General features: G+C 44.1%; 1 protein-coding gene across 1 annotated transcript in view; it reads left to right on the plus strand.

Moving 5' to 3' along the window:
• The window catches only part of LOC138516876 (uncharacterized), a 182,159-nt gene that overhangs the window by 38,602 nt on the left and 126,649 nt on the right, over positions 1-16,908 (plus strand). The window contains exon 2 of the mRNA XM_069632325.1: positions 10,687-11,530. Coding sequence (XP_069488426.1) covers positions 10,687-11,530 — 844 coding nt within the window. The remainder of the gene's footprint in view (positions 1-10,686; positions 11,531-16,908) is intronic.

The following is a 16,908-nucleotide window of genomic DNA, read 5'->3' on the forward strand; positions in this document are numbered from 1 at the left end:
ATTCCCCATTGGGCCCAGTCAGAAATTTCCCAATCCCCATTGGGCCCAATGGGGAATGTCTGGCGCTATTACCGCCGGTGGTAATAGTGCTGAAAATTGGCGGAATTGCGGCGGATTTGCCCCCAGCTCTGAGCTGGAGACAAACCCGCCAAAGCCGTGATTTGGCGGACCCTTAAATGCGGCGGTAATCGCGTTACCACCACATTGAAGGGTTAATGCCAAACTCGTGATGAGGCAGTCAGAGTGCTACTTTCTCCAGTCTGTTGCATCTTCTCTGTTTCTTCCTTTGGGGTGGGTCTTCCACCATCTTGTTTCTCACTGTCTCACTTTCCCTTTCCTGTCTCCTTCATGTCCTATGGAGCAAAGCAATTTCGGTGCAAGATCAACAGGGAAAAGTCCACCACAGCCAGGAGTAGGGATTGGTCCCCTAAAGCAAGCTAGCTTTAGACCAATCAGCTGAAAATGTGTGCCTTTAAACAATGGCGTTTTGCACCCTTTCATCAGAATTGCCTCGGTTCCCAAAGGTTCCTTTGAGGTCGAAGAGACGTTCTGTACATTCTCACCTGGACTTCATTTGGGACAGTTGCACTGTCCAAAGCCCTCAGCCTGAGATGAAGGAGCCGTCCAAGACAGAAGGAAGATCTATCCAGTAACCACTCCTAGGGAACTTCATGAGTGACCAGTGCTGTAAACGAGGATCAAACATTCTGCAACGGTTCTTCTGTGCCAGAGGACCAGACCCTGAACTGGAGCATCCTGTCCTTGAGTCCTTTGCGAAGTGCTCACAGCAACTGGTGAGCCAGACCAGCCGAAGATCCCTGTTCTATCTCACCAAACCGGTTGCTCCGTGTTCTCCCCATCCTGAACAATAGGGAAGGTGCTGGTGTCTGCGTTCCACCAACCAGCCAAACTATTGCGCTGCATCTAAACCAGCTCGGCACTAAATTCTGCCCTAGCAAAGCATGTCTCTTGCTAGGCCCATGCCAGAACCCAAACCGAATCTCTGGTGGGCGTGAGGGGTCAGAAATGAGAGACAGACACAAAGTTGTAATGTTTTCAACATTGGACATTTTATTAAAATAAAAGGGTTTGGATAAAGGCCTTGCTATCCCTATTCTAAAGGGAGTTTCTCTGCCTGAGAAATCAAAACTAAAGATCAGTCTGTGTCTCGTCGTCAAAATTAGACAAACTGTCCTTGTGTCCAAAATGTATCTGACCCTCTCACTAAAAATGAACAACAAAAGGTACAAGGTAAATGTCTATGCTTTAGATTCAGCAAAACTTGTGCACAAACTAAGTATGTAAATCCAACAAAACAACCCTGGCATCCAGGGGATGACTCCCTTCCCTGAACTGTCTCAGGTAGAATATTGTTCAAATAATGATTCTTTAAGAGTAATAGAAATGTCTCATTTACGCAACGCTATCTTAAGGATGATGAAGAGTATCTTTTCCAAGCAATGGTGTTTTAAGGATGCCGAAAGCATCTCTACTACACAGTAATACAAGCAATCATGTTTTAAGGATGGCAAAAGTGTTTCTTCTATACAGAAACTTCTTAAAGATGGTTTTTTTGAGGTAGTTAATAAAGGTCCCACGGGGAAACAAGATGTTTGAATTGCGCATGCCATATTGGTGACTGTGGTGACCTTAATGTTGCAAATTGACACACATATAGTGTAGTTATATGTGAATGGGATAAATGTTACTTTTGGTGTTATTTGTTTAAGAGGATACATTTTTAGATGTGCACGTGCGCAGCAATATAATAACAACTTTGTTCATATAGTATAGCTACAATATAAAGGCATGGAGTGTGACTCAGCCTAAATGAGAAGCAAGGAGTTAAACATGCACACGTGATATAGAAGGTTGTGAATGGAGATTGTGATGAGTGTACACAGTAGTCTATAACACACACATGCATTAACAATCATACACAGGAAGCTTTTTGGAATAGTTGGGAGATATGGAGGTTATTATGAATAGATGATTCTGTGTGCCATGTGTCCCCTCTTTGTGGGGCGTTTGTGTGAATCACCGAAGTTTGGATTAAGAGGTGAAACTTTGAATGGCCAGGAACCTGGTTTTGCAAGATTGAAGGCTGAGAGGGAGCCGTAACCAGGGTCAGTTTCGACCAAGCCTTTTTTATGGCCTGCTGCTATTGTGGAAGACAGATGTAACCTCTGTAAGTACAGTCAGCCTATTATTGAATGACTGGGGGATTTTGGCCACCTGGCAGCGCTGGTGTAAGAGCCAGAAAATTAACCCGATGCAAGGGTTACTTGCTGGGTAAGTGCACCAAAAGATAATGGATTTTCAATTGAGTTGTCAGGGTGTGGGTTGGGGCCATGTGGGCTGGAATGGTAAGTCACATACTTTAGAATTAAACGTGGACACTAACACGTTTGGTTGCTAATTCCAGCAACAATAGATCAAAAGGAAGTATGTTTGATCCCCTCCCTTCACATCAATGGAATTTCCATTGAATGGCTGTATGCGTTACAAGTATTGGTAAAGGTTTCCAACCAGATGGAACCTGTTATAATTGAAACTGTATGTTAGTTGTGTAAACTGTGTGACTAGGAGATTGGACTGTGACCAAATATGGAAGGACCACAGAGAGGGGGTATTGCAAATATGAAACATGTAATTATAAGTTTAAAGAGGTTGGTGTTTGAATTCATGTATCCAATTAATAGTGCGGGGACCAAAGGGAATATGATTACATTGTATAGGTATGACCAATCATGTGTGGTGGTTTGACTTTGTAACTGAACCTGTGGGAGTGTTTTAACCCTCTTCTTCTGACTGGTCGAAAATTGTATAAAATGTGTACTCTTTGTGTGATTCAGGGAGACTCTGGTTAGTTTGACTTTTTGATGTCAGCTAGACACTCCCGGCCTTTTGTCCAATAAACTTGCTTTACTGACAAACATGCACTTTTTTTTAATTAGTAGGCCTACTTTGGGTTAAGGGGATGAAAGGCTACTACTACGGTTTCCTCGTATGCTCTCCTGCCAGGAACCCTTTCACAATGTCTTTTCCTTTTACATATTCTTGATGGATTAACTGGTGTACTCCCCTGCCAGGAATTCCCCTCTGGCCTTTGAAGATCCCCTGGTACACTCTCCTGCAAGGTATATTTCCCCCAAAGGCTCACTGTCCGCTGTACTTCCTTCAACAGGTCTTCTTATAGCCTTTTCTTTATCTTTCATTTCTCTTTCACTTTAAGTATAACACAGTTGTACTCCTTCGCTGTTTGTACTTTATTGGCTCCAGGTATTACTTATTCCAGCTTCCCCCATTTTGACATGTCATATATGGAGACTTGATCAAGTTTTGTTTGTTAACTTTGTTGTTAGTAGTCATTGGTTTGTGGCAATACTTGTTCCAGTTATCCCCATATTGACATCTCATATTGGAAGACTTGTACAGATCTTGCGTTTTAACTTCATTATTTTTCACTTTCTTATGACAACATTTACTTCAGTTTTCCCCATATCGACATCTTATATATGGAGACTTGTGTAAATTCTGTCTTTATATATTACTTAGTTGATATTCAAAACAAGTTTCCAATTGTTTGTATACCTGTCAGTAAGCCCCGGGGTTCCCAAAACTTCTGGGCAGCCTCACTGGTGTTTGATGGTGTTTCCGCCCCATGGTGTATTGCTGCAGCAAAGTCCTTGCTTCGGGAAAGTGGTTCCATCTTTGCAAACCCTCTTGCAGTTCACCCGCTGGCTTCTCATTGAGTTGCAGCTCTTTAATGCGACTGCATCCGTGACAGCCTCTCGGCTGCTGTCGGCTCTTGAACGGTTCTCCTGCAGGACCCGCTGTGCTTCTCCCGGTCTCTCGCCTTACCGTGAGTTAGTCCCTGCCTCCTTCAGCACAGTCTGCTCTCTTGTGTCTGCCTTGAGTTCTGCTTCATGCTTCACCCACCTTGCAGCTCTCTTCTCCACCTTAACTTTTAACTTGAAGAAGCACACCATTTTTAAACGTCACGAACATCTGATTCCCATTACAACTAGTCTGCACATTTAGCTTAGTGTTTCTTTTAATCCACATTAACTCCCTCATCCTCGTCCTCGTCTCAGAACTTGCCAGGTGGTTCTGGAACACAGGACGGTTGAAGGAGGGCTTGGGCTGTGTGCCTGCTGGTCTCTGCGTTATACTCAATATACCTGTGGTTATACATAGCTCCCGTGTGGCGTACTTTGGTCTCATCAGTGGAGACGAGGAGCTGCTCTGCACAAGGGGACGGAGATAAGGAGAAAAATGCAGAGGCCCCTCCTTGAGGCAGCAGTAATGGCAGTGCAGTGAGGAGGAGTTGAGGATTCTCCACCAGCAACAAGGTGAGAAGGGTGTGTCTCTGTGTGAAGGAGAAAGGTGGCGGATGATCTACGGAGGTGAAATTAATGAAAAAATAAACGAAAGGTGCCACAAACAGTTGGGCGCGTGCGAGTCACATTGCGCTTGTGACTGCCTCCCCCATAAGCAAAGGGACGCGCAACGCACAGTTACGCCTCTTCCTCCTCCAACCAAGCTTTGTGATGCATTGGCAACCAATGCAATGTGTCACGGGCCTAATAAAGAATTGCTAGCACAGCATGCCGGTTGCTCAGGAAACACAAGGGAACTGAACAGAGATTCCCAGCACAGCGCTGAATTAAGGCTGCACAACGAATACAAACAAACGGGCACAGCAAAAGATAAGGAATTAAGAACCCAGGGATTAAATACAGCACTCTCCATCACTGTTAGCACTGTTGGGAGGCAAATTAGACTTTCACTATCAACAAGTTAATCCTAAAGGGGATCCTTCCATCTTGGCCTCTGGGGGCTGTCCCCAAAATTTGATTGCTAAGGCACGGTAATCAAGTGTGCTGGAACCGGTCCGGATGCTTCCCAGAGAGTGTTCTACACCACCACCATCTCGGCCCTATCTCTTGAACAAGGATTCCTTATGCCTTTCCCTTGTGGTGTCCCCACACAGCCCACTTAAATAAGTCCATAATAATTTTGATCCATTGAAGACCATTTAAATGTGCAGTTTTCCCATCAGCAGTAGCGTACGATGGACCAATGTTTCATATTTCGCCTGCTCCTATAAAAATACATCTCTCTAATATCTGTATGTCTGTTTTGTTGAACTGATATCCTATGGAGATGATGGGGTTTTGCTATTACTGTTTGCGGATGATGCAGTGGTTATTTACATGTCGCCGTCCGGTCTCTGCAAGCAGTGCAAACTTTGTACTTTGTTCTGCCAGGTTAATAGTTTGCAAAAAACAAAGGTGGTTCTGGGAGTCTCTCTGCCAGACATTAGTCCTGGTTGCGAGAGCCTTACCCAGAGTCTTTGGCTCACTATCTTTCACAGAGGAGAAATATCCCAAACATATCAGTCTTTGTTCTACTCTGGGCCAGTCAAGCACCAAAATGCTAGGCAATTCTCCTCTGAACAAGAGTACCTACAGCAACCCCAGACACATGTTTCGGTCTGGTTGAACCTCATCAGTAGGGTGGAGCTGTGCCTCTCTAAGAATAGTGAGCAAGGGGTCCACGTCTGGATTCCCCTATAAATAAGGGTGAGCCCCAAAGTTACTTAAATATGCAAAAAACAAGGGGGGTCCTGGGCGTCTCTCTGCCAGACATTAGTCCTGGTTGCGAGAGCCTTACCAGGACTAATGTCCGGCAGAGGGACTCCCAGGACCCCTCTTGTTTTTTGCAGGTAATAGTTTGGACATTCATTTAACTAAATCCAAAAACATGTTTTTTACTCGATAGCCCAAAAATTCCCATATTGTCATTTCACTTGGGGGCATCCAGCCCCAGGAGGTGAAAGTTATAGATAGCCTGGATTTAGGAATATGAATAATTGCTCTTGTGCCAGAAAAAGTGCCAGAGTGTGCAAAATCTACTCTGGAGAGAACCAGGAACTCAGGATGTACGTTTGCGATTACACATGTCCATGGAGCCGTAATACCTGTATTTTTCAAGAAGCTCTAATGTTTACTAAAGTGTACATCTAAGGTTTTCCTAAGTTAGAGCTAGGCTGGACGAAGTAGCTTGTGAATTGGCAATCCAGCTGATATTGTTTTGGGTCAGAATCTGGTAATCGCCGAATCTAATCAAATGTCGGGCTGGTCTATTGGATGTTCTGGGTCATGAATGGGGATCATCACTGCCATGGTGTAGATACATACAGAGCATATTGAATAGTCTACCTATAATTGATCTTCGGAACACTCCTGTTAGTATCAAAGGCAAAATGCAATCTTTGATCAGTAGTCTTTATAAGGATCTTGTCTACGACTGCCCCATTGCCCCATTGTAGATTCTCAACTGAGTAGGTTTGCTCGTGCTTCAAGGCTAACACAAGAGCAGCCTGATTCCGAGCCTTATCTGCATCTCATACATCCACAGCATGGAAGGTCCTTGTATATGAGATCCGGATTTGCAATTCTACCGATGGGTTGAGTGAAGAAGGCCTTGAGTGCTGCATCCAATCACTGCTGCCCGCTCTGTGAGGGAGTCTCTGAAACATTGTTTCATTTTGCATTGTTTTATCCCCTATACAGGGACTTGAGAGTTGCCTAATTGATGCGCTTGTTGAAATTGATGGACATTAGACGTATTAGTGATGTTCTGCAGCTGTGTAAACATCCTCTGAACCAAAGATCTTTCTTTCTGTCTCCAGTTATATTTATAAAGAATGGCATCGTAGAGACAAAACGCATTAGTGCTTCTACAATATAGTCACATGGGAACCTGTTAGATTCCTTTTGAACTGAGTTTTTTCTGCTTAAATGTATCCACATATTATTGAAGAATTGATTTTATTATACTAATATGAATTGATCTTATCACAATTATTTATGTTACTGAATTTTATCTTGCTGCTTTCATGTGACTGTCGAAATAATGTAAACCTGATGACATTTCGAATAAACAATGAATTGCAGTCAAATTATCCAGACACTGAACACATTATTTGATCCCAGCTGAATGTCGATAACTTTTAAGGTCTGCAGTATCTTCCGGCACACCTTGGACATATTGTGAATTCTCTACACCTCTTGTTAGCTTGGAACTATGTTGACTCATCCAGCGCCTTTGGAGTTTCAGGAATCTTGACTGATTCTTATTCTCCACTTCCTACAGTTTATTTTTCCTTTGAACCTCTACATGTCCTCCTCAGCCTAACTTGTTGGTGCCCTAAAATATTTTTCATTGCAACTTCTATTGTATACAATCAAATAAATAAATAAGTAGGTTCATTGAGTGTCATGTAGCCAAGAGGAACCCTTAAAGAGGCTGAACACAATTCTTAGGTTAACACAGATTTCTTTTAACATGCACAATATAAGGTGTCATGATACTCTAGTTTCAATATTTCGACCAGTAAATCTGGGCCAACAGAAGGTTCACAAGGTTTGTGGTACTCAGTGTCTCATGTAGACTGTGTCTGGGTCTCTTCCCGCTTGTGTCTGGATGCTGGGGACATGAAACCACCTCTGGTGTTACTCCTACTATTTGTAGATTTGTGCATCTGCCCGAAACTGATGGTAGTAGTAGAACTTCTCTTCAACATTAAACCAGAGCCAACAGGGCAATCTTTCTCTTGGTGCCACAGGTGAGGTTATGAAGTATCGATCTCCTCCGTTTTCTAGGGCCCTGACCTCTTTCTACAGCACATCTCGGATATAGGTGGTTTGACCGAATCAATGTTTTCGAAAGAGTGAAGTCACCAAATTTTTTATTTTTTTAATTGCAAGTGTGAGGGACGGGGTGTGGGAACTCCCCAACGTTACCTTCTTCCTCCTACCTTTATTAATATCCCTTACCCCACACCAACATATATTTTATTAAACATGGTTTTATTTCGGTAAAAAATAAAAACAATAATTCGGTCACTTCTTCCTCAAAAACATTAGATTCGGTCACTTCTACGGTATCGCCACTTCTCAACTCCTGTTTTGGTCCTGCTTCATCTCACTGCCACTAGATGTGCTAATCCCTCTTCCCACCATAGGTTAACGCCTTCTGGTCAGGTTCTCAGCCCTACCCCGAGCCCTGGGCCAAGTATGCCCTCCCATCTTGCTAGCCAGGGCCAGGATAGACTCCTGCACACCCTCCTTCTGCTCTCTTCTATCCTCCAATGGATATTTTAAGATTCCTCCTGATCTCTCATGCCAACCTCCTCATGATGTCTCAAAACAGCTTTTCCCCTTGATGTCTTCAACAAACCTCCCCCTTGCTGTCTGATATCTCTACACCTGAGTTTGCTAGCCAGCATCTCTTCTTCCCCACTTGCCCACCAAACACCTGCCGCCAGATCCAATTCCAAAGACACACACTGCCTGACTTGGACTTTGGGCTTTCACAGCCCTATTACCATAGCCCATGTCGTTGAGGGTATTCACCTCTGGTTGTGGGTCAGGGGCTCTGAATGACTCCCATTAATTGCTTCATCTGGTTTTGATTGGGGTTTTGTGGCAAGCCTAAACCTTTAAATGTTTGGGTCACCACTATAGATTCCATTTCCTTCCCCTATTCTGCCCAGGCTTTTTATGGCGGTATGCAGACTTTCCATCAAAATATTTTCCATCAAGGGTTTTGCCATCGAAATTTTTCCAACGAAAAAATGTGCATCGAATGCATATTTATGTGGGGGTAAAGGATTAATTTGGCCTGCTTTTGGTGTAAAAAGACTAGGAAGTTTGTGCTATTGCTCTGTGGGTATGTTCCAAAAACAGGAGCAAAATAAAATCATTTTTGAGTTTGGCGCCATTTCTCTGCACGAGCTTTTTGCCTTCTCACTGACAGAACATAAATGCAGTGTCAATTTATTAAGTGGACTCACTGATCGAGTGCCGTAGAAAGAATTCTTGCAGATCTGATGTCTGTTCAGGCTCTCTGTGCATGTACCATATGAAAATCTGTTGTACATATGGTGTCTGTGTGGGTTCGCTGCACGAGCGGACTGTCTAACATGCCTGAGTTAGTATCGGCTATGGGTAACGAAGGAGTTTGACCCAGCTGACTGGTTTTCTATCTCTTGAGAGATTGGGTCTCTTAAAGGCATAGTATCTAAAGCATTATCTACTCTGTGATTGTATAGAGGGCATACACCAAGGTTTTTGGGACACCATAAATCCTACAGTCTACTCTTATTCTATTCCCACACTCTAGTATATGATAGGTTATTTATAAAGCGCTTAATACCCAGAGGCTTCTAAATGCAGACCCGGGGATTGAACCTGTGTTGCACCCTGTCGTCTTGTTTCCAAGGCGAGCACGTTGCTTCTGAGCTATCCCACAGGAGTTACTGTGAAGTGGTAATACAGAAAGAATGTGGAGAATAAAATATCCAAGCCTACGACCAAATCTTCATCCTGCCCTAGAGATAGTGGGGGCTAGGAATGGTATGGAGAGAAAAGAAAAGCGTTGCAGATTATACGAGGGTTGTGATGTAGTGGAAACATTAGGTGTCGTTGGTTTTGGCAGTTTTACGTTATACTGATGAGACTTTTTGCCTGTTTTTAACAGAGGAAAAGATTATTTATTTTATTGTTTTTTTTATAACACACCTATTACTGTACCTGAGTTTGGTTTCTAAGTGCAGAGCGGGGATTCGAACCTCTGTTGCTCTGTGTGGTTTTGCTTCCAAGACCCGTGTGTTGCCCCTGTGCTATCCTCCGTTCACAAGTGTGTTCTTTGTGTGTATAAATTGTTTATTTTGTGTAATCTTGGATTTTTATGAGTTTTATATGTATTTGTCACATTTTGCTCTTTTTTAAATTTTTCTTAGTTTATAATGTTCATAACGTATTTGTAAGGTTTATTGTAAAAAAGATGTACAAGATTGTGTCTTCAAACAAGATGATGTATATGATTAGCTCTTCAGTCTCCACTGTCATGGTGGCCATGGGGCTGCATTTATGAAAGGTATACCACTGCCTCAGCTAATGGTATATAAATATAAATAGATTCACTGTTTCTTGCCTTCCTACTTACTCTGCTGATAAAATACATATTGGGTCTGCAATTGTTGACTCTACAGACGTTTTGGACAACAATTCCCATGATCTCTTGCCTTTGGCTATGCTGGCTAGGGTTGATGGAAGCTGTAGTCCAAAATACCTAGCGAGTCAAACATTGCAGATCCCTGCACTAGAATATTCTGCTGCGCCTTAAGATATTGCTATTTAGAGCAAAACATATGCCCCTATGTACATTCTTGTAACAGGCACCAAAGGTGTGGGCCAGCGCCCTATGGAAGAGGTAAGAATGTATTATGGTCTTTAGGTCTTTTGACCCACTGGTGAAGCAGTCTCTTCTAGTTCTCTTACCAGACTAGGACAGTCCAGGATTGACAGTTAATGTGTGACCAAGTTTAGACAAAACCTATCCGGCAGTGTGGACTATGGACATCTCTACGCCCTCTAATTCTATGATATCACACCTTTAGTCACATGTTGACAAAGAGCAATGGCCTGCTGTTTCTTCCAGTGTGCTAAGAATATAGTGATCTCGCTTACAAGAGTCTTCTGCTAAGTTCATCCTGTGCCTTCACAATCTAATCTTAAATTGCTTCAAACCTTAAACCTGTTCACAGGATACATGTATAATGTCATGAAAAATCCACAAACAACATTGGGGTTTCTTTTCTCTTTCATTTAGAGACTGTTCTACTCGTCGTGGGAAAAGACAATGTTTGTAAGCTTGGCCTCCCTCCAGCCTCGGCAAAGGACAACTTCCACAAGCGAGCCATCAACGTAGGTACACTGAAAAATGCCAGCATGTGTTTCTTCAACCCTGAGGGTAGATTGTTTGTGGTGCGTGGTGGAGAGCTCTACAAGGGACCAATGCCCACCAGTGCCACAAATAATTGGTTTGACGATGCCAGATGTGTTGGGAGAAGTGACTGGGACACATTCAAGTTACTGCTATTCAGTCCAGCAGGAAAACTATATGGTGTGACCAACGACGGCCAATTATGCAAGGGCCCTGAACCGGAGAATGAGCATGTGCCCTGGCTCCATAGGGAGGCCAAAGTAATAGGAGGCTCTGGATTTCAGGGATTCAAATCAATGTTTTTTGACCATGAGGGGATGCTCTATGGCATTGTTGACAACCAACTCCTGAAAGGTTCTCCAGAAACTCCAGATGGCAGATGGATTCAACACAGCACAAACGTTGGAAAACATGGTTGGAATGACTATTCCCATTTTAATGGTTTTAGCTATGACGGTAACATGTGGGCTGTCCATAATACTGGGGTACTGTACTCAGCACCACCTCCCACACACCTGAATGACCGGTGGGTGGAGAGAGCCAAAAACATGGGCTCCGATTACATGAATTATAAGGCCATGGCTTTCGGACAGGACAAGACTATCAAGAAGATTCTGAGCTGCGAATTCTTGCCTGAACTGGGTGAGATCCTCTCCAAGGAGACTGTGGTGGTGCAAGAGCATCTCTACAACAACAAGGGTAGCACAAGTAAACTAAAGGCTACCTTCACGTAAGTGCCTTCATCTTCTTGTGGGGTTCATCTTAAGCTTCATGTGGGCTTGATTACTTTTGCCATTGCCAAATTTCAATCAAATGGCCTGTCGATCTTGTTTTAACCACTCTGCAAAATGTACATGAGAAACGCAGCTCATTTGTTAATGTCAAGATATAGAGAAAGTCTCCTCCCCCGGGAAGCCCTTCGGCCCCTGCTTTCAGAATGTCTCCTCCATATTTCATGGCCAATATGAAAATGTTTCTAACTCCAACAATTTAAGCTAACAACATTTAGGGCTGAAATAGCAGGCAAAATAGAATTATATGAAACAAGCATATTAGCACTTTTTCTCAATATCTCTAAAATGCATAAAACATATTTCTGAATGTGCAATTATATTTTCCTTCAAATGCTACATCTATATAAGTAGTTCAAAACGTTAAATTGCTATCAAGCTGGCAACGGCCATTTAGGTAAAATACAAATATTGCTGAAGCAGGAGAAATCATTTGCTAATTTCAACTTTTATGGTTTTTCTACATATAAATAAAGTCACAAGCAGGTGTTTTTCTGCCTATGAACACTAAGAAATAACTGTTGTTAGCTTAAATTGTTTTAATGACGAGGTGACAATACAATTCTAAAAACTATTGCATAACTTTAAAAGTGACTTATGCATACAGATCAAACATTTCTTAATATGTGGTATAATCTCAGACAGGTGTCAGTGTTATGCTGGTCACGTGCTGCAAGTGAAAGACTTTAACCAACCCACTCAAAATAAAAAGCCATCGTTATATAGAACATTAGGACAGTGGTCTTTACCAGCTGGTTACAGCCCACCAACTCAATTCGTGCCTTACTGAAGCACCAGAGAGAAATGAGTGCATTTACCGAGGACTACAGTACCATTACCTTGGAAATAATGCCTTCACTGGTGGGCCATATGAAGGGATAATGCCCCCTGCCTGGAATGGCATGTTACTACTTTGCAAAATTCAACACCACTGAAGCCAGCACTGCCAGCAGCATCCTCTACCTGGGATGTGTGACAAATCCTAGGATGTCTTCCCTTCTCACATGGGGCCAGGGCAGTGCAGCATCAGTCCAATAATCCCTCTGGGGCGGTGCACTGCTGGAGGTTCAAATGGGGAGAGAAATCTCTCATGGGATGAGGGATGACACCCTAGGAGAGACGTGGTATATGCTTACCCCTGTCACAGCTCCCTCACTCTCTTACCCTCTCCAGAATCCTGGAATCTCTCATACATCTATGTATGTAAGCAAAGTAGACCTTTGTCCTCCCCTAAATAGGACTGAGACGAAAAAGAACAATTATAACACCACAGAGACATATACTGAGACAAAGAAGCTGTGCAGAGTGAGGAAGAGCACCCACCGGAACCACAGTAAACAGACCTGTCCATTCAATCTAGCTGAACCCGGCTATGCAATAAAAAGGAAAGAAGAACTTTCTACAGAGGACAGTCCTCACTGCAAAAGCCACAGGGGAGGGCAACGTGCCTGCCTCAGACCAGAAGAAAGCCGGGACACCCAAGAGGTAGCCAAGAGCTCTCGAGCCGGTCCTGAGACAGAGAAAGGGACGTCAGGCGGGCTGACGCAGGTGAGAGGTGGTCCTGAATCTCGGGAAGCGCGACAACTTCCAGAAGGACGGTTGGTGCTGTGGAGCTGCCGCAGACGTCTCCAAACACCACAAGTCCTGCAGCTGATGGAGGAAGCTGGAAGAAGGTGAATGCCCTGCAGACCAGGAAAACAGGTACACAGATGGGCAGAAGGACTTTGGGAAACAGAGGGAGTGCTGGCAAGTAGAGAAGGGGACCACCAAAGCTAGGGTCTGGGACCCTGAAAGCAAGAGGAATTGGTGTCAAGCAGAGCAGCGGGAGAGATACCCTGAACCTAGGTTCTGGGATCCTGAAAGAGGAAGTGGTGGCAAGCAGAACAGGGGGAGAAAGACCCCAAACTGAGGGTCTGGGACCATGAAGGTAATATTGAAGAAACTTTCACATCTATGATGATATATGGTAGTGCTTGGCAGGAGAGTAAACCAAGCCTACCCAGCAAGAGATGAACCAAAGACAGGCAAGTCTGGGACTCGCTGTTACACATTGTGGGAGGTGGTCACTATGGGCTCGAATCGGTTGTGTGGTACCCTTCTCTACGTGACTCCCGAGAATCCTTCTCAAGATGACTTCCGTTCTGAAAGAAGCGGTCTAGACTCTTCACGTTTCTCCGAGACGTTCCGGCCTGCTCACGTGATCCTTTATCAAACACGGAAGCCGGCAACTCCTCGCTTCGCTTCTGTTTCTACAGACGCTCCGTGAGTTCGCTTCTAGGGATTTCAATATCTCTGCCTCTACCATTTGACTTTAGACTAACCCTGTAACCTTTTTGTCTCTCAAGCTCTCATCTCCAGACTCTCGCTCCCATTTCGGTCTCGCTATCTCTCGGGATTTCTCGTCACGCCCCGATATCCATCGGCGTCACGATTACGCCAACCCTGCTTTCATCCTTGCTGAAACACCCAATAACTGTAAGTGCCAGAAACTCGGAATTCCGTTCCGTCTCTCCCGTCTCTCCCGTCTCTCCCGATTCAGATTCTTACCCAAGTATTATTTCTTTTAGAGCTCTCGTCTCACGATCTCTTCTCCTTCGAAGCCCTAAATCAATCATCCTCTCCTTTACTCCGCTGGTGAGAAACCTTTTTCTGTGCCATTTAATTTCCACTTCCCACTCCCTTCTTTACGCTACTACTCTGATCATTTTCCTTTCGTTCATCCAGACGAAGCCTTCCTGCCCACAGCCACTCGTAGAAGACATTCATCAACCATCCGGATCCACAACACTTCCAGATTCTACCAGGGTTTTCTTCCCCATCGAGGGTTTCCCTGGCTACCCTGTTCTCTCCCCTGGTTAATCCCACTCCGGGTCGGAGAGGACAGGGCTGTCTTAGGGTAGGTTTCACGGCTGCACTTGGTTGTTTCCTGGCGGTCTACTCGATCTGTCAAGGTGAGATTATTCACATTTTGCTAATTATTGCGGGAAACAGTATCGACATTACTGTCGTAATTCCATTAAATAACACTCGCACCCATAGCAAAAATCACTTGTTACTCCTCTCATAGTCACAGTACTGAGGAGAAAATGAAAACCGGTTGGCTGTCCAAAGGAAGGGAAACCTGGGGAAGGGAGACAACCCCTAGTATTTGTGAACATTGTGGCAATGCTAAGGGAAGGGGGGCATTCTCTTGAGCCCTTCAAGGAATTGGGAAAGCAACCAAGGGAAGGAAGCCATTCCCTTGGGACCGGTGAACATTGTGAGAAGTCCAGGGAAGGGAGGCATTCTCTTGAGCCCTGTGGAACTTTGTTTGTTTTTGCACCTTTTGGAACTTTATTCTATGAACTTGGAGAAGAACGATGAAGGACCCGCTGCGTAGACAACCCGTTTGCACTGTATATTGAGTTGTTAGTGTGAGGGCCAGAGTTAGGGTTTTGACACAACAGTGAACTTATCTTCATTTTGACATCCTAACAGACCTATTTGAGATTTGTTTTGAGGCAGGGAAACCCCTCTTAGCATTCGGGCTCATGAGGCCTTTGTCCAACCCTGTTTTCATTTAATAAAAGTCTACAGTAACAAAAATGCCACCTGTGTGTCGGTCTGCACCCTCACAGATGGCATTGGCATGTTACTACACCACTAAAGCCAGTACTGCCAGTAGCAATGGGAAAGGAACCAGAGATGCTAATAGGTATTTTTGTTGGGGGGACCTTTGAATACTAAAATCAAGACGGCTGCCATGGTAACATGAAAAGGTGCTCTTAGAACATCCACACCTTTACTTTCATGGAGGTCAGCAGCACCGCGGATGGAGGCGCACAAAGGTGGAGGCCGCAGGTAGCGTGACAGATCACCAAACAGATTGTTCAGCATGCAGCCCTTTGCCATAGGATTTTGCAACACAAAATAACTCAATAGGCCTTAGGATGGAGAGAAATGTTGGGGGAAGAGGAGTTGATGAGTGAATTAGAGAGAGGTGCAGTCAGCAGAGGGAACAGAGTCCTGTCTGTGAATCGTATCCAAATAGGACAGTACATTAAACTTTAGTAGAGGAATGCACCAACTGCAGATATATATGAATATGCAGGTTCCAGGTTTGTATCTGGGTTGGAACATCTCAGCGTTTCATCCTTCTGAAGTTGATCAAATTAATAAAGTTGAGTTGGGAAATTGTACGATTGCATGTCAGACCATCAGAGTCAGTCACATGTCAGGAAAGCCTGAGTCTACTTTCCATCACTCAGAGGATGGCACATCGTGTAACCTCATTAGTATTATATAGATAATTCATAACAGACATGGAACTCTGAAAAGCCTATATGCCTGGGGAAGAGCCAGTCATGCATTAGGGGTACACAACGTTTCTAAAGGGGTCATTTAATTAATATTAGGGAGAGGCCATGGCTGGAGGTCAAAGAACTCTGAAATAGCAAGAAGAATTACTGATGTAAACTATGACATTCCTTAAAGGAATGCCAGTACCATTTGGCCATCTAGGATGGCAAGAATACAATCTTGGTTCCTAGGAAAAATACATCATATATATCTACAGTTGGAGACCCATGGCTGCAGGGAGAGTCATGCATGCGCCTGGCACAAATGTATGCAAGAGAGCTGCACACTGCATCATTTGTGCTCCAGCACATATCCTTTAAAATGCACAGGCCACCTTTCTGAAAAAGGCGACCTGAACATTTATCAAAGTAGTGCAAATAAAAATGTATTCTTTGTGCATTTTTCATTTGCATTATGTTTTGTAAAGTTGACACTAAGTTTATTTTAAAAAAAAGATTAGAATTTTGTGCCAGCTGCAAACAGAGAATTAATGTAGGGGGGGTGTGGCTAACTAGCCATGTGAAAGGCGGCTCCGGAGCTCCAGCATATCCGATACTCATCCTGAGACTGCCCGCCATCAAAACCAAGTTTTATTCATCCCAAAAGAAGGAACACTTATGGGAAAGCAGGCGGCACGCGATGGTCGAAGCTAGAACTTTACTTGTGTAAAGCACAGGAAGATATCTGCAGAAAACTAAGTGTGCAACCTCGGAGAATGCCTGGACAAAATGGCCGCCCCGGCTAACAAAGGGCTTGAATGACTGTACACTTCGAGTGAGAAGCGGCGAAGTCCCTGATCAGTAACTGGGAAAGCCGACACCGGTGAGTGCCCAGCAGAAGAGCCCGGATGCACACCGAAGTAAGCGCTTGCTAGACGGGAACGTACATCGGCCCCCGGTTTGCACACAGGGTGAAACCAAGAGCGTACGCACACAGAAGTGGCCTCGGGCCCCGGCGCATGGATGCGCAACACAAACCA

This window comes from Ambystoma mexicanum, chromosome 6q (genome assembly GCF_040938575.1).
Source record: "Ambystoma mexicanum isolate Mex_15411 chromosome 6q, UKY_AmexF1_1, whole genome shotgun sequence".
NCBI classification, from domain to species: Eukaryota; Metazoa; Chordata; class Amphibia; order Caudata; family Ambystomatidae; genus Ambystoma; species Ambystoma mexicanum.